This window comes from Scyliorhinus torazame, chromosome 8 (genome assembly GCF_047496885.1).
Source record: "Scyliorhinus torazame isolate Kashiwa2021f chromosome 8, sScyTor2.1, whole genome shotgun sequence".
NCBI classification, from domain to species: Eukaryota; Metazoa; Chordata; class Chondrichthyes; order Carcharhiniformes; family Scyliorhinidae; genus Scyliorhinus; species Scyliorhinus torazame.
In genome coordinates this window covers 138086479-138105338 of record NC_092714.1, presented here as the reverse complement: position 1 = coordinate 138105338, position 18860 = coordinate 138086479, and the positions used below count along the sequence as shown (strand labels likewise).

The following is an 18860-nucleotide window of genomic DNA, read 5'->3' as shown; positions in this document are numbered from 1 at the left end:
GTTACCTAGATGATTTGCACCAGGAGGCAGTCACACCTACTAGGCTATGGTCTTCTGATTTAGTTGGTGGCCATGTACAGAAGGGTGTGACTGCAGCTGAGATGGGCATGAGGACCCAAAGGACAGGAGCTTTAGCCTCTGTAATTATACAACGTGTTTGAGGTTTTCTCAGCTTGTTTGGATGAGAGTGGGGGCTGCAGGGTGGATGTGATGCCTGACCATGGCACTGCAGTATAGGAAGCCATTCAAGTGGGGCGAACAAAAAGGAATGTAGGGGGCAGTATAATGAGGAGGTGGGTAGGATCCACACTGTTCTCTGCAGCAAAGAGTGAGAGTCCAGAAGGCTGTGTTGCCTGCCTGGTGCTGGGGTTCTGGACATTTGCTTAGGGATGGATAGGAACTTAGGAAGCGACGGATCCAATTGCCGTAGTCTCGGTAAGTACCAAAGGAATAGGCAGGACAAGGTTCTGCATAGTCAGAATGAGGAGCAAGGCACCAAATTAAGCAGAACCTTAGAGTTACCTGAGCCTCATGCTAATTGACACGGGGCAAATAAAATGAGAGAAATGACTGCCTGGCTGAAAGATGAGTGTGGGAGAAGTGGGTTCTGGTTTGTGAGGGACTGGCACCAACCAGTATGGGGACGCGGGGGCTGTATCCTTGGGACAGCTGAACCCTGCTAGGGTTGGTGTTCTAGCAAGTTGCATGACTGGGGAAGTAGAGAGGGTTTTAAACTAATTAGTAGGGGCAAGGGATCAAATGTGGTAAACCAAAGAACAGAGTCAAGGCAAGAGAGAAAGGTACTAATATGGAAATTTGTAAAATTAATTTAATAATAATCTCTATTGTCACAAGTAGGCTTACATTAACACTGCAATGGAGTTACTGTGAAAAGCGCCTAGTCGCCACACTCCGGGGCATCACTGGCTAGGCCAGCATTTATTGCTCATCCCTAGTTGCCCTTCAGAAGGTGGTGGTGAGCTGCCTTCTTGAACCGCTGCAGTCCCTGTGGTGTAGATACACCCACAGTGCTGTTAGGGATGGAGTTCCATGATTTTAACCCAGCCACAGTTAAGGAATGGGGAGTATTTCCAAATCAAGATGGTGAGTGACTTGGAGGGAAACCTCCAGTGGTGGTGTTTCCAGATATCTGCTGCCCTTATACTTCTAGATGGTAGTGGTCGTGGTTTGGAAGGTGCTGTTTAAGAAACCTTGGTGAGTTCATGCACTCTTTAAAGCTAAAGACAGTATCAAACTTAAAGAAAAACCATAATTGCACAAAGATGGGCGACAGGTCAGAAGATTGGACAAAATAGAAAATATATCAAAGAATGACAAAAAGAATAAGAAGGAGGGAAAAATAAAAATATGACAGAAAGGTGGCTAGAAATGTAAGACCGATAGGATTCGGCTATGAGTTGGATAATCAGCCATGATCATGATGAATGGCGGAGCAGGCTCGAAGGGACAAAAGGCCTCCTCCTGCTCCTATCTTCTATGTATCTATGATAGTAAGAGTTTCTACAGATGCTTAAATAAGAAAAACTTTAACAAAATGAGCATTGATCCTATATAAAATGAATCTGGGGAATTAATGGAAAATGAGATGATGGCAGATGAAATCTGATTCAGTCTTCATGATAGGACAGAGGGCGGTAGTGAGAAGTGACTGAGGAGGATGCTGGGAGAAGTCAGCTCGCTCACCACAACTAAGAAGGGGAAAAGAGAGAGGCTGTTTGGTAATTGTTTGTGGCTTAGAAACAGCAGAGCCTCAGCAGTGTGCACCTTCTTGATCAGTAATGATTGGCAAGGTCTCTTTGGAAACTTGTGATGTGTGTGGCATGCAAGATGTGGGAGGTTTTGGATCCACAAGACATCTTGGATAGTCATATCTGCAAGAAATGTCAGAGGATAGCAGCCCTTGAACAACATGTGGCTGATTTTGGTCAGTGACTCTCTTCACGGCGTGCCATAGAAGAGGAAGAGAGGTTTCTGGAACATGTGCACTAGAGGGTGGTCACTCCACATCGTGATAGGCAGACAAGGAGGTGTGTAGGGATGGCAGGATGGATGACTATCCGTCGAAAGGAAAAGAGACAGCAGGATCTGGAAAGCCAGGACTCCTTGGAGCTGAATAACAAATATGAAATTTTAGATGCCTATGAAGTTGGCAACACGACTGAATCAGGCGTAGATGACGGGAGGGAAAACCAGAGTATCATGATGCCTGAGGCTACTTTGAGAAAAGAGAGGGAGGCTGGTAGGCAGATTGGAAAGGTGGGTGACTCAGTAGTTTGAGGGATAGACATGGTCTAGTTTGCAGCCGAGATCGTGAGTCCCGTATGGTCTGTTGTCACCCGGGTGCAAGGGTTCAGGCCCTAACAGATCGGCTGGACAAACGTCTGGAAAGGGAGGGTGAACATGTCATTCATGTGAAAACTAACAACATAGGGAGAGACAGTTTTGAGGTCTTGCAGGACCAGTTTCAGGAGTTAGAGAGTAGATTGAAACGTGGGATCTCCAGGGTCATAATAATAATAATCACTTATTATCACAAGTAGGCTTTAATGAAGTTACTGTGAAAAGCCCCTAGTCGCCACATTCCGGAGCCTGTTCGGGGAGGCCAGTATAGGAATTGAACCCGTGCTGCTGCCTTGTTCTGCATTACAAGCCAGCTATTTAGCCCAGTGTGCTAAACCAGCCCCTTAGTAATCTCAGAAATAACTACCTGTGCCACGAGCTTCACCATTTAGGCAAAGGAATATCAGGGAGGTGAATGCGAGGCTTGAGGGATGGTGTCAAAGGGAGGGGTTTAGATTTTTGGGTCATTGGGATCAGATTTGGGAAAGGCCAAAGCTATTTAGAGAAATGGGCTTCATCTGAGCCGAAATGGAACCAAACTCCTAGCAGAGAGTAAATAGTTTTGTGGGGCTGGATTTAAACCTGTAAGGCGGGGGGGAGGGGGGGGGGGTTGACTAATGGGTCTAGTTTAAGAAGTACCAGTGAGGGAAAAAGAAAGAAGATGGGGAATAAAGAAAAGGAAGTGCGAGAAGACTGTGTTGACAGTGAACAAAGAAATGATCGCGTCCCAAAGGGCAAGAAGAGATAAGGGCAGGGTTAAATTGTATGTATGTAAATGCACGGAGTATAGTGCACAAAATTGGGGAAGTGGAAGCAGAAATTGCTCTAGGGTCCTATGACATAGTAGCATTGAGAGAAACATGGCTCAAGCCAGACCAGGACTGGATATTTAACATCCAGAATTATAAGGTTTTTAGTAGGAACAGGGTGGATACAAAGGGAGGCAGTGTAGCAGTCTTGGTCAAAGATACTATCATAGCTCTTGAACGAGATGCAGTTCCTGAATTAGAATCAAGATGGTTGGAGGTGAGAAACACAAAGGGAGCAGTGACCTTGTTTGGTATTTACTATTGACCTTCAAATAGTTGGGAGGAAGTGGAAGAGAGCATTTGAAGGCAGATTATGGAAACTTGCAGGGCAAGTAGGGTTGTGATAGTTGGGGATTGCAATTACCCTAAGGTAGACTGGGAAATAGATAGGGTGTGGGGCACGGAAGGGAAGAAATTTCTGCCGTGTGTGCAGGAGAACCTTCTGGAACAATACATTTCCAGTTCTACCCGGGAGCAAGCTATGCTGGATCTGCTCCAAGGAAATGTTGCAGGGCAGGTGGAGAACATTAGAGTGGGGGAGCTGTTAGGAAGTAGCGATCATACTATAATACGATTCAATATTAAGTTGGAAAAGGATAAAAATCAGTCATGGATTAAGATCCCAGACTGGAAAAGGGAAAATTCTAGCGGTCTAAAATTTGACCTGGAGTAGGTTGATTGAAAAAACATTTTGGTGGATAAAACAGTGTATGAAAAATGGGAGACTTTCAAAGGAGAGATGAATGGCGTGCAAGCTAGGTACATACCCATGAGAAATAAATGCGGGGTATCCAAAGCTAGAGAACCCTGGGTAACTAAGGATATTTATGATAAAATAAAGAAGAAAAAAGAGGCATATGATGCATGCCGGAATAATAATAGCAATAGAAGTCAGGAAGAGTATCTCAAATACAGGAGAGAGGCTAAAGCTGGAATAAAGAAGGCTAAAATGAAGCATGAGGAAAGGATTGCAGGCTGTGCTAAAACAAAGCAAAATGTTCTTCAAACATCATGTAGGGGAACGAGCTTGAGGGCTTTATTGTTGGAACCACTGCCGTTCTTACTGGCCAGGAGTCCATTAGTCCAGTGGTGGCTTTGAGGGTGTGGGGGCAGTGTAGGCAGCCCTTGGTGTTGGAGGACATATCATTGTGGGTGCCTATTTGTGATAACCATAGGTTAATGGGTTGATATTTTGCATATTTATATTTTGTTGAAAAGCTTTGAATAAAAAATAAAAAAGAGAAAAGTTTTCCCGAACTTTCTAGCGGCACCGTCCTCCTCGTTCCTGGAGGAGGTGCTGTTGGTGGGGTCGTTTCAGCAATTTAAGGTAGGATCATGGAGGAGGTTGACGTGACCATGGAAGGGATAAAGGTCAAGTGGGAAAAAGAGTTGGGGATGGTGTTGGAGGAGGGATTGCTGTGAAGGGTCAATGTTTCAACCTCGTGCGCGAGGCTGGGATTGATTCAATTAAATCCCTATAGTGTATAGAGCACATAACGAAGGCGCGGATGACCTGGCTGTTTGAAGGGATGGAGGACAACTGTGAGCGGTGTGGGAGGGGCCCAACCAATCATGTCCATATGTGCTACTCCTGCCCGAAGTTGGTGAGATTTTGGGGGTTACTTTTCAGCACCATGTCTGAGGTTCTACACGTGGATTTAGAGCCGGGTCCCCTGGAGGCCATTTTCGGGGTGTCGAATCTCCTGGAGTTGCAAGTGGGTGCAAGGGCAGATGTCTTAGCCTTCGCCTCATTGATCATTCACAGGCAGATCCTTGGTGGAGGTCAGCTTCTCCCCCTTGTGCCTCAGTGTGGTTGGAGGATCTAATGGAGTTCTTGGCTGGGATTCTCCAAAATCCCGGCAAAGTGTTGACGCCGGCGTAAACATTGGAGTATTTCACGCCGGCATCAATTGGCCTCTTGGCCCAGCGATTCAGTGGCCACAGGGGGCCTGCACGGCACCGATATGCGTCCTTGCACTGCTGGCGCAGGTCTGCGCTTGCGCGTGGTGGCCGTTTCCGCACCGGCGCATGCGCGTGGTGGCCGCTTTTGTGCCGCGCAACATGGCGTAGTGACACAGTGGGCCCGCATGGAAGTAGGTAGGCCCCCTCGAGATCGCGCACACCCGCCAATCGGTAGCCCCCGATCGTGGGCCTGGCCGTTGTGCAGGCCACTCCCGGAGTCTGATCCCCCGCTACCCCCACCAGGACGGCCACCACGGACGCGGGTCCAAGTTCCCGCCGGGTGGTACCAGGTTGGAACCATGCAGGTGGAACTCGCCAGGAACTCGGCAGGTCGACCCCGGAGAATCGCCGCCTGGCCGTTTTCGACCGCGCGCACAACCCAGTGCGGGCTCGGAGAATCCCGGCCCCTATATTTGTAGAAGGTGAAATTTGCTCTGAGAGGGACTGATGACGGATTCCACCAGAGATGGGGTTTGTTTATCTTACACTTTGGGGAACTGGTTGCCGTCACAGGGTGGGGGGGGGGGGGGGGGGGGGGGGAGGCGCATGGAGGGTGGCATTGAAGTTGTGTTTATTTGTTGCTAAAATGTTGAAAATGTTGAAAATATAATAAAAATATTTTTCAAAAAAGAAGTTTTTTGGTGCTGCAAGAGACAGGAAACCCAAGGCTTGCTATGGGACATAGGTCCTATTTAGTTCGATCGCACCTCCTATGTTCCCCAACATTTCTGGTATGTCATTTGTGTCCTCCTTTGTGAAGACAGAACCAAAGTATGTATTTAGTTGGTCAGCCATTTTTTGGTATCCCATTATAAATTATGGAAGCTGATTATCAACTCAGCAGTAATTTTTCCTGTGAGCACTTTTCCAGATCGGTATGTGTATGTTCAGCTTCCAGAAATATCCAAAGACTGGGATAAAGGCCAGCTGAAAAATGTGGTCAGTGTTGACAAGTGCTGGGTGTGTCAGTGTGAGGCACAGGATGCAAGACAGCAGCAGACCCCTGAAGGCTTTAAAGGTAACTCCCTCTCTGCTGAAGCAAGCCAAGTCAGCAAAGCCACAGCTGAAAAGGAAACATGACAACTTCTCAGCCAAATTGTAGAACATTGGAGTTTCAAAACCTACTATTGATCTGCTGAAGTCAACGCTACTGGAATGACAAATCACATTGGCTGAAACATTCCACTATCCACTCCTCACTGATATATTATTTCTTATGGGCTATATTCTTAGGGGCTGGTTTAGCACACTGGGCTAAACAGCTGGCTTGTAATGCGGAACAAGGCAGCGGTGTGGGTTCAATTCCCGTACCGGCCTCCCCGAACAGGTGCAGGAATGTGGTGACTTGGGGCTTTTCACGGTAACTTCATTGAAGCCTACTTGTGAAAATATGCGATTATTATTATTATGTTTGAATAAAGCTTGTAATCTTCCAGTTGAAGCAAATGCTTTATTGAGCAAGTTTGTTCTCTCTCCAGAGTGTATACTAGATGTTACATGCGGGGCAGCATGGTGGCACAGTGATTAGCACTGCTGCCTCACGGGGCCGAGATCCCAGTTTCGATCCTGGCTCTGGGTCACTGTCCGTGTGGAGTTTGCACATTCTCTCCATGTTTGCGTGGGCCCCCCCCCCTCCCCCCAAGCTAAAGATGTGCAGGGTAGGTGGATTAGCCACACTAAATTGCCCCTTAATTGAAAAGAAAATGAATTGGGTACTCTAAATTAAAAAAAAATGATTTTACATGTGAGCTGTCTGTCTGTGTCCTGCCACTAGCTGCATTTCCTGTGAAGAGTGAGATCCTGGATCCCATCCGTTGATTTTATACCTCTAGTGCTCCCTCTAGTGATTACTTAGTTGTAGTGTATTTACATTAACCCCTTGTATACATGCAGATGTGCAGATCACTACATCCCCCCTTTTTCGTTTTACATATTTTCTGTACGGTGTTAAGGAAAATTGTACAAAACAGGTAGATAAATAATGATATGTACAAGTTGTGATGATATTGAGAATTATACAAAGCCAATTAATATTTATGAGTCCAATCATTATAAAAAATGTTATGAGTCCAAACTTTATACATTTATTCGGTTGAGTTTCTTTCTTCTTCTGTTGTTAAGGTGGTGATGTTGATATTGTAATTTCTTCGTGAACGTCATCAGTGTTCTTGTGTTTAGGTAACCAACAAGTCATCATGAGGTGTTCGAATGGTCAAATCACTTTTGTTGTCTGACCTGGACTTTTTCCTGTGCTTGCGGTATCAATTCTGGATGTCATCTTTGTTGCCTGACCTGGACGTTTTCCTGTGCTTGCGGTATTGATTCTGTATGTCATCTTTGTTGTCTGACCTGGACTTTTTCCTGTGCTTGCGGTATTGATTCTGTATGGCATCTGCCTTGAAAACTGGTTTGCTTGTTTGTTGTGGAGCAGATATGAATTTGTGAGATTTGTTGTCATGCCATGTGATGTTTGTACTCTTGCCATTGTTTTGGACTGTGCTGTTTGATTGTCCTTCATGTACTGAGTTGTACCATGTTGTACAGGTCATTGTTTCATTGTTGTTTCTGTCTTTGTTGTTTTCGTTCTTGTTGTTTTTGTCGTGCTTGTTGTTTCTGTTTTTGTTGTTGCTCTTGTTGTTTTTGTCATGCTTGTTTTTTCTGTTGTTGTCTTTGTTATGCTTGTTGTTGTTTTTGTTCTTGTTTTTGTCATGCTTGTTGTTTCTGTTGTTGTCTTTGTTGTGCTTCTTGTTGTTTTTGTTGTTGTTCTTGTAGTGATTATTGTTGTTCTTGTTGTGCTCAATGACTGTTCCGTGTGGATAATTTGAGTCATTCTCAAAGTTATTGGTATCAGTGTCCTTTGTGGTATCTGATGTATCATTGAGCGTTGCGACTTGAGGATTGTGAGAATGATCTGACGTTGCATTGATCCTGGTGACATCAGTCATTTGTGGTTGTTGTGATTCCTCTTTGATTCCTTGGTGCTCCTCTTCTGGAGTCATATCTGCTTGATTTGCTTCATCGTTGATCTCTTGGTGCTCCTCTTCTGGAGTCGACGTCATCAAGATTGTCGTCTGTCAAGAGTCGATAAGGTTTAATTGATGGGGTCTCATTGGACTCAAAAGTAGTTTTACTTTGATTGTTAAGTGCTTCTGTACAGACGAGCTGAGATCTGTCAGTCTTGCTGTGATCCTGCACATCGTGTATGCTGATTGTGATCACTGTGTCACTATTCGTACATACTGTGGTTGGAAATTCATCGACCTCCTGTTGTTCAAATGAGCTGGGTAGACTTTCACAGTCTTCTTTTTGTTGTTCAAATGAGCTGGGTGGACTTCTGGATGCTCAAATAAGGTGGATAGACCTTCATAGTCTTCTTCATGCATGGATGTCGCTCTAGAGTCTTTAATTGCTTCCATTCTGGAGCCTGTCAATGAGCTCTCTGTGGAGGTTTGCGTCGCTCTCTCTGTGGAGTCTTTCATTGCTCTCTGTGTGGAGTATTTCACCGCTCTCTGTGTGGAGTTGTTCAGTGTTCTCTCTGTGGAGTCGATCTGTGCTCTCTCAACGGAGTCGGCCAGTACTCTCTGAGTGGCATCGTTTTTTTTTGGCTTTTTGACAGGTTGCTGTCACCCAATGCATCATGGTATTGGATTCATCTACCATGAGTAGAGTCGTGTTGAGCTTTTCAACCGTGTTGCTGATGCTATTATGATCATATCCGAACAACTCAGCCATGTCTGTGTAGTATTCTTTGATAAACAAATGATCTTCTGTGGTTCTGGATTTGTTTTTGTGCTCTTCCCTTTTAATTAACAAATCTTCTTCTTCGGCTTCGGATTTGTTAATGAGTTCTTCAATTTTATTAACAAATCATCTTCATCAGTTTTGGATTTGTTAATTTGCTCTTCACTTTTTATGCTGCAAATTCTGGTTAGCACAATTGCTTCACACTCCAGGGTCCCAGGTTCGATTCTGGCTTGGGTCACTGTCTGTGCGGAGTCTGCACGTTCTCACCGTGTGCGCGTGGGTTTCCTCCGGGTGCTCCAGTTTCCTCCTACAGTCCAAAGATGTGCGGTTTAGGTGGATTGGCTATGCTAAATTGCCCTTAGTGTCCAAAATTGCCCTTAGTGTTAGGTGGGGTTACTGGGTTATGGGGATAGGGTGGAGGTGTGGACCTTGGTAGGATGTTCTTTCCAAGAGCCGGTGCAGACTCGATGGGCCGAATGGCCTCCTTTTGCACTGTGAATTCTATGAAATTGCTAGTTCCGTGGTGCTGCAAAAGTTATTTTCAACTTTTTGTTGAAGTTCAGGCAATGTTGTGCCGTTTGAGGTTAAAGTTTTGGGTTTTGTACCTTTAAGAGGCTTAATTGTGATTTGCGGGCATTTCCTCTTTAAGTGGGCGTGGTTGGAGTCTTCTGATGTCATGTGTACTAATCAATTGCGCACACGCAAATCAATCATCGGGCATTGTGCGCTTTTTCTTCAACTGTGCATGCGTGACTTGAAGATCCATATTCGAACGATGTGTGATCTTTTCCCAATTGCGCATGTGCGGCTTGCACATGCGCAGAACGATCTTCACCCAATGCGTCTTTTCTCAACTACGCATGCGCGACTTCAGTTTCCTGTGCATGCGCAGAACGGAATTTTTTGGATTTGTGTCTTTTGCAAATGTGCGCAATGCCCCGTCATTATGAATGCCGTTTAAAATGTGGTGCGGCTCCATTTTAACTGTCTTCAGTCACATGGAGTATTTCTTTCCCGATTTTTCTCTGTAAAGGCTCAAGGTACTGATTTTGCTTTTGTTCATGAGCAAGGTATTTTTGTGTAGCGATTTCTAATGTTAAATCCTTTTCTTGTAAAAGTGCTTGCCTTGAACTTTCAACTGCTAGCTCATAAATTAATTGGTCTATTACCAGTGAATCTCTTAAAGCAGCATAATTGCAGGTGTTACAGTGATCTTCAAATTTGTCGAGTATTATTTTTAATTTGGTGTTGTCTTCACCTTCTAAGTAATTAAAAGAGTTATAGATTTCTCCAGCGTGATGACCTGCTAGTATCAGTGCTATTTTAGTTTCTTCAGAGGCCATGCTCAAATCATTAGCTACGATATATATTTGGAACATTTGTTTAAAATTTTGCAGTTATAACTTAAATTATCGGTTGTTTCCAGCTGCGATGGAGTTCCAACGAGTTCCATCGAATCAGCAAAGCCTCCCCTCATTGAATGTCCAGTACGAGTTTTCTTCTCTTTTCGATCTTTCTTTGTCTGAATCTTGTGTAATCTGTCGAATAATCTTTCTGACGCCAGACCTGGTACCATATATTACTTCTTATGTCCGAATAAAGCTCGTAATCTTCAAGTTGAAGCAAATGCTTTATTGAGCAAGTTCGTTCTCTCTCCAGAGCTTATACTAGATGTTACATGTGAGCTGTCTGTCTGTGTCCTGCCACTAGCTGCATTTCCTGTGAAGAGTTAGATCCTGGATCCCGCCCATCTATTTTATACCTCTCTAGTGCTCCCTCTAGTGATTACTTAGTTGTAGTGTATTTATATTAACCCCTTGTATACATGCAGATGTGCAGATCACTACAACTGACAAGTCAAAGGTTGACTAGTATATATTTTAAAAACTTATTTTTGAACTCAATTCTCTTTTCTAACCGATGCGAATGTATATGCATGTGCTTTGTCTTTTTCCTCACATTTAGTAGATAATTATCATCATAGATTATCATAGAATTTACAGTGCAGAAGGAGGCCATTCGGCCCATCGAGTCCGCACCGGCTCTTGGAAAGAGCACCCCACCCAAGGTCCACACCTCCACCCTATCCCCATAACCCAGCAACCCCACCCTACACTAATAAACTCACTCTTTCTTAAACTCAAGAAAGCCTGGTTAAATTGCCTCCTTTTAAAACATAGATATTGGCCTGGGAAGGGAAAGGATCCTTATTAAATTAATCTTGTTGCATCCAAGTGAGGGGGTTGAAATAAGAAAGCTAGTCAGTTCATCCATCCTCAGCAAGAATTTGAGGAACATTGCGTGGGGACCAGTCGTAATAGTTAACAAGTTAACAATATTCTAGAGAGAGATCTGAGGTAGGATTCTCCACTTGCTGCACCCGTTTACTGGTACTGCGTGCCCACAATGGCAGCGGGATCCCCCGTCCCGCCAGCCAGCCAATGGGGTTTGCCCTTGTGCGCACCCCCACGCCATCGGGAAATCCCCGGGTGTGTGTGCGCTGCCGGCGCAATGGAAAATCTCGCCAGCGGAGAATCCCGTCCATGGAGACTGGTGATTCACAGAGCATGCCATAATTGCAGATTTATTCAACTTATTCTTGTCCATTAATGGAAATCCAATTATTCTTTGCCTATTCATGGAAAATGGCAGAATTTACAAAACCTATTAGCTTATTAATAAGATGGTGTATTTTTTATTTTGCACAAAATATTCAAATGATGTAAAGATTGACTTTTGGATTTTGCCAAAGATCGACAAGAAGAATAATGTCATTAACTATGCTCAAGCGCTCCCTCTGTCACTGGCGGGTCGGGTACAGGCGGTTAAAATGAACGTGTTGCCGCGATTTCTGTTTATTTGCTAATGCCTGCCGATTTTCCTGCCAAAGGCATTTTTATAGAGAGATTGAAGGAATGATTAACTCGTTCATATGGGGAGGGAAGGTGGCCAGAGTTAGAAAGGTGCTGCGACAGAGGGGAAGGCAGGCAGGGGGTTTGGATATTCCGAACCTGATGTGTTATTACTGGGCAGCGAATGTGGAGAAGGTGCGGAGCTGGGTCAGAGGGGTTGATACCCAGTGGGTCAGAATGGAGGAGAGTTTGTGTAGGGGGTCGGGATTGAAGGTGCTAGCAACAGCGCCGCTCCCGATGGCCCAATGGGGCACTTGTTGGAAATCCTGACTCTTGAGAAGGTTAAGTTTGAACTGAGGGGAAGGATGGAGGGGTTCTACAATTCATGGGCGTAATTCTTATGCACTTTCAAGAGTTGGATAACATCGAACATTAGTGGGGGGGCTGCTGGAAGGGTTGGGGGGAAGGGACTGTATGTGTTAATGGTGACTATGGGTGATTCCTGATTCGTTTTTGTTATTTGTTTATGTTAACATGCGGGCAGTTGTTTGGGGGTTGGTGGGAGGATGGGATTGTTGTTGTTGATATGGGAATCGACATTATATTTGTTACTGCTTTTTGTTTATTTTTGGTGGGAGCAAATTTGGGGTGAAAAAGGAGGAGAATAAAAATATTTTTTAAAAAACTATGCTCAAGTGATTGAATGTAATCAAAGCATGTTACATTCACAGCATTAAATCAAGATAATGTGTAAATATTTCAAACTTGTCATCCATTACTGTCACTGTCATTAAAATTAGTGGTTTGCTTTTACAGAAACAGCTGATCGTGCAGATTTTCTCAAAGCAGAGAATGAATTCCACAAGCAACCCAGGAAATGGCTCATGTGAGAACACTGACAACTTCAAAACTGACATCTTTGTACCAACATACATCATTGTATTTATTTTTGGGTTTATTGAAAATGTCTTATGTATATATGTGTTCCTGAACTTATACAAGAAGAAGACTGCAATCAGCATTGTAATGGTGAACTTGGCAATAGCGGATCTGCTCTTTGTGTGCACTTTGCCTTTGCGCGTACATTATTATTGGGAAAACAGCATTTGGAAACTTCCAAATTACTTGTGTGCATTCATGTCTTATGCCCTGTACCTCAATATGTACTGCAGCATCTACTTTATGACTCTGATGAGCATATTGCGTTACTTCGCTATAGTGTATCCAATTAAAGGTCTGAAGTATAGGAGAATCAAATATGTGCAAATCATATGCTTTACAATATGGGTGTTTGTTGGAGTAGCGGCCAGTCCTTTTCTGAAAGGTGAAAATAATGAAACAAAATGCTTTGATCTCAAAGATGTTAGCATAAAAATATATGCCATGAATTTAATTTCTCTGGTCATAGGTTGCATTATTCCCTTCTTTATCATCACGTACTGTTACACAATCATTGTTAAGACCTTGCTAATCTCAAAGGTAAAACATCACAAGAGAAGGAGCTCCCTCAGAAAAGCGATTGCCATGGTTATTGTTGTAATGGTTATATTTCTTACGAGTTTTCTACCCTATCACATTCTAAGAACTGTCTACCTTACCATAACAACTGATACCAGAAATATATCCCAAGCAAGCTGTTTTGTTCAGAAAGCTGTGGTGGTTACCCTGTGTGGTGCAGCAATCAATTCCTGTTTGGACCCCCTTTTGTATTACTTTGCAGCCGAGAATTTCAGGGACAAGCTAAAAAACATTGCTGAGATCACATTCAGAGGCTGTCCTACCCTGATGCATCAAACCTGAGCTCATATTACAATTCATTTACAGATCTAATTATTAGTTAGGACTGATGGGAGTGCAGGATTTCTCCTCTTGTTCAGAATACAAAAGCGAACAAAAGCTCACTGTCATATGGGCCCGGTGGACCACCTTGAATTGGATCAAGCTGAGCTGAGCCTTGCGCATGTAGCGGTCACGTTGACTCTGCTCAACATGTCCGCCCATAAGCCGTCCTCCATCTCTCCTCCAAGCTCCTCCTCCCACTTACGCTTCAGCTCCTCGGTCTGCGTCTCCTCGGCCCCCGTTAGTTCTTTGTAGATGTCCGAGACACTTCCCTCTCCCACCCATCCCCTAGACACTACCCTATCCTGGATCCCCCTTAGTGGCAGGAGTGGGAAGGATGATACCTGCCTGCGCAGAAAGTCCCGCACCTGTAAATATCTGAAGTTGTTCCCTCTTGCCAACCCAAACTTCTCCTCCAGCGCCCTCAAGCTAGGGAAGCTCCCTTCCAGGAACAGGTATCCCATCCTCTCAATTCCCGCCCTTCGCCATGCTTGAAACCCCCCATCCAGGCTTCCTGGGGCAAACCGGTGGTTGTCGCATATTGGGGACCAGACCGATGCTCCCACTGCTTCAACGTACCTCCTCCACTGATCCCAGATCCTCAAGGCAGCCACCACCACAGGGTTGGTGGAGTATCCCGCTGGCGGGAACGACAGAGGTGCCGTTATCAACGCCCCCCCAAGCTGGTGCCCCTGCATGAAGCTGCCTCCATCCGCTCCCATACCCACCCCGACCCCACCACCCACTTCCTTATCATAACAATATTGGCCGCCCAGTAGTAATTACTGAAGTTTGGCAGGGCAAGCCCCCCTCCCCCCGATTCCTCTCGAGCATCACCCTCTTCACCCGTGGGGACTTACCCGCCCAGACAAAGCCCAAAATGATTTTATAAATCCTCTTAAAAAAGGACCACGGGATGAAAATTGGGAGGCATTGGAATACAAATAAAAATCTCGATAGGACTTGCATCTTAACCGTCTGCACCCTCCCAGCCAGCGACAGCGGGAGCGCATCCCATCTCCGAAATTTGCCCCTCATCTGCTCAACCAACCGGGACAAGTTCAACTTGTGTAACCGGCCCCAGTCACGTGCCACTTGTATCCCTCAGTATCTGAAACTGTCCCCCACTAACCTAAACGGCAGCTCCCCCAGCCGACCCTCCTGACCCCTCGCCTGGACTACAAACATCTCGCTCTTTGTCATGTTCAGTGTATATCCCGAAAACCGGCCAAATTCCCCAAAGTCGCCATGATCTCACCCATCCCTGCCCCTGGATCTGCTACATATAAGAGGAGGTCGTCCGCATACAGCAAGACCCTATGCTCCACTACCCCAACCCCCCTACTCTCCGGGGGCATCATAATCACGTTGAGCAGCCTTCTTATGTTGGCCACCAACTGCCTGCCCTTGACAAACCCGGTTTGATCCTCCATAATCACATCCGGCACACAATCTTCAATCCTGGAGGCCAAAACTTTGGCCAGCAGCTTGGCGTCCACATTAAGCAGCGAGATCGGCCTATAAGACCCACATAGCTCCGGGTTCTTGTCCCGTTTCAATATTAACGAAACCGTGGCCTGTGACATCGTCAGGGGCAGCACCCTTCTATCCCGCGCCTCATTGAAAACCTTGACCAACAACGGCCCTAATATCCCCGAGAATTTCTTGTAGAATTCCACCGGATACCTGTCCGGCCCCAACTGTATTGCCTTCAAGCCCTCAGCTATTTCTTCGGCCCTGATCGGGGTCCCCAGCCCATCCACCATCCTTGGGAAGGTCAGTCCATCCAAAAAGCGTCTCATCACCTCGGGCCCCGTGGGGGGTTCCGAGCGATAGAGTCTGCTGTAAAAGTCCCTGAACGCCCTGTTTAGCTCAGCCGAATCCCCTACCAGATTCCCATCCCCATCAACCACCTTTTCTATTTCCCTGGCCGCCTCCCTCTTCCTAAGCTGCTGTGCCAGCATTCTGCTGGCCTTCTCCCCATGTTCATAAAACACCCTCCTCGCCTTTCTAAGCTGCTCCACTGCCTTGCCTGTGGACAACACCCCGAACTCAGCCTGCAACCTCCGACGTACTCTTAACAGCTCCACCCCCGGGGTCGCCGCATACCTCCTGTCTATCTGTAGAAGCTCCTCAACCAGTCAGTCCATCTCTGCCCTATCCGTCCTGTCCCTATGAGCCGGGATCAAAATCAGCTCCCCTCTCACCACTGCCTTCAGCACCTCCCAGACCACCGCTGCTGAGACTTCTCCCTGTGTCGTTGACCTGCATGCACTTACCCTCTCGCACACCGCCTTGTCCGCCAACAAGCCCATGTCCAATCTCCATTGGGGCGCTGAAAGCTCTCCACACTAACCTGCAGATCCACCCAATGTGGGGCATGATCCGAAATAGTGATGGCCGAGTACCCCGTGTCCACCACCCCGTCAGCAAATCCCTGCTCAAAATGAAAACGTTTCCGGGAATAAACCTTATGCACATGCGAATAAAAAGAAAACTCCCTCCCCGTCGGCTGCCTAAACCTCTATGGGTCGATACCCTCCCATCTGCTCCATGAACCCTATCAGTTCCTGTGCCATTGCTGGCACCCTCCCCGTTTTCGAACACGACCGGTCCAGGCTGGGGTCGATGACTGTATTACAATCCCCTCCCATCACCAACTTGTGCGAGTCCAGATCAGATACCTTCCCCAGTACCCTCTTTATGAATTCTACATTGTCCCAGTTTGGCACGTACACGTTAACCAAGACTACCTTCCTCCCCTCCAGCTTACCGCTCACCATGACGGCCCCCCCATCCGAGACTATACTGCCCACCTGAAATTGCACCCGTTTATTGATTAAAATCAATCCCAGACTCCTAAATGACCCTCTTATGGACTGATTTCATTAACACTACACCCTGTATGCTTCATCCGATGCCAGTGCTTATGTAGTTACATTGTATATGTTGTGTTGCCCTATTATGTATTTTCTTTTATTCACTTTTCTTCTCATGTACTTAATGATCTGTTGAGCTGCTCGCAGAAAAATACTTTTCACTGTACCTCGGTACACGTGACAATAAACAAATCCAATCCAATCCAATCCAATCCAAAAATCGCCACCCCTCTAGTCTTGTTGTCCAGCCCCGAATAAAAGACCTGACTGTCCCAACCCTTCCTTAGCCTCACTTGATCCGCTACTTTCAGGTGTGTCTCCTGCAACATCACCACGTCCACCTTCAGAGCCCTCAGATGCGCGAACACACGTGCCCTCTTGACCGGCTCATTCAGCCCCCTGACATTCCAGGTGATCAGCCTGGTTGAGAGGCACCGGGCCCCCCCCTCCGCCAATCCGCCATCCCCTATTCTGGGCACGCCCCCAGCCCATGCGCCATACCTCCATCGGCCCGCCTCTTGGCAGTCCCCACCCCTGACCTCTTCTCTGTCCCAAAACCTAAGTCCCTCCCTTCATCAGCAGAGTAACTCCCCCCCCCCCCCTAGCAACACCACCTTGTAACCTAATCCCTGCCATATATTGAACATATACACATCCCCCACTGTGCTTCCATAGACTAGCTCACCCAGCTAGCCTGGTGACCCTCGCATCCAGCGCCAAGAAGTCTTCCACCTATTGTTCCCTACCCCCCACCCCCCTGCCCATCGAAACCACTTCCCTCATCAAACCGAGACCGAACAATCTCCCAATTACCAGAGGAGACAACCCAAACTGAAAACCCCCCAAAGAACCCCCCCAATAGTGCAAATCAAAGTAATAAAAAGTAAAAAGCCCCCACCAGCCATCCCCACCAAAACACCGAAAACTCATAGAAACCGAATAACTTTTACTTCCCCATCTTCACCCAAACTTAAAAGCAGAAGAAAAACGACAATCAAAACATCGACACATCACTCGGAAAGTTACAACTTAAAACCAAAAAGTTCTCAGTTCTGCACCAGCCCCTTCTTCTTGGCAAAGTCCATTGCGTCTTCGGGCGACTCAAAATAATGGTGCTGGTCCTCGTGCGTAACCCAAAGACGCACCAGGTAAAGCAGCCCAAATTTCACCTTCTTCTTAAACAGGATCTCCTACACTTGCCTGAAGCCTGCCCTCCTTCTGGCCACCTCCACACTCAGGTCCTGGTAGACACGCAATATGCCGTTGTCCCATTTGCAGCTCCTAGTACGCTTGGCCCACTGGAGAACACACTCCTTATCCAAAAATCTGTGGAACCAGACCACTATCGCCCTTGGGGTGTCCCCCAGCCGTGGCATCCTCGCCATCGCCCTGTACACCCTGTCCACTCCAACGATCGGGGAAAAGCTCCCTCCCCCAGAAGCTTCTTGAGCATACTCGCCACTAAAGCGCCAGCATCAGCCCCCTCAGCCCCTTCAGGGAGACTGACAATTCTTAAGTTCTGCTGGCGAGCTCTGTTCTCCAGATCCTCCACCTTCTCCAGCAGCCTCTTTTGTTGATCCTTCAGCATCCCCACCTCTAGTTCGACCACCGTTTGGTGCTCCTCCTGGTCCGCCAGCGCTTTCTCCAACTTCTGAATCGTCCAATCCTGGGCATCCAGCCTTTGCTCCAGCCGATCAATCGACTCCTTTATCGGGTCAAGACAGTCCCATTTCTGTCTGGCAAAGCCCTCTTGGATGACCTGCATCAGCTCCTCCATCGATGGCTGGGCCATCGCAGCAGGGGTCCGAACATCAGCCATGTTGTCTTCAGCTGCCACCTACACCCAGCCCTTGCTTATCCTTTTATTTCTTCCTTTTCGGTCCCTTTAGGTTCTCCGTTCCATGCACCACTGTGTGGATCCAGAGCCTAATTGTCTGCGCCTTCAAAGCCAAAACTCAAAACCACGAACAAGTCGGGGAAAAAGGTCCAAAGGTCCGGCCAGAGCAGGAGCCACCAAACGTGCGACTTACTCCCTCATAGTCGCCACCGGAAGTCCCGTAGTTAAACATAGTAATTACTTCTTCTGATTTACTTTATCATTAGCTATAGTTGTGAAAGAGTGAACAAACTCATTTGTATTTATATTCGTTGTTCATTAAATGTTATTTGCTTTAAACTGAAGACTGATAGTTTCATTGAACTACAACCATCAGACCATTCTGGGAGTAAGCAAAGAGTAACGACGTATTGCAATCACGTAATAATACATGGTACCAGGTTTTGGCTTCGGAAAAACTAGCTGGATAGATTTAGGTAGATCAGAAACAGAAGAAATCTGTAGCAGCTATTTGACTGGAGAAGCTTCCCAGCAAACAAATCCTTCGAAGACAACTGCCTCGATGGACCATGCACAA

General features: G+C 46.4%; 1 protein-coding gene across 1 annotated transcript in view; it reads left to right on the top strand.

Moving 5' to 3' along the window:
• LOC140428141 (cysteinyl leukotriene receptor 1-like) overlaps positions 1–18560 on the top strand; it is a 58106-nt gene extending 39546 nt beyond the window's left edge. Inside the window, exon 3 of the mRNA XM_072514253.1 lies at positions 12545–18560. Within this exon, the coding sequence (XP_072370354.1) occupies positions 12581–13528 (948 nt within the window). The 5' untranslated portion in view covers positions 12545–12580 and the 3' untranslated portion in view covers positions 13529–18560. The remainder of the gene's footprint in view (positions 1–12544) is intronic.
• Positions 18561–18860: the final 300 nt, after the last annotated feature.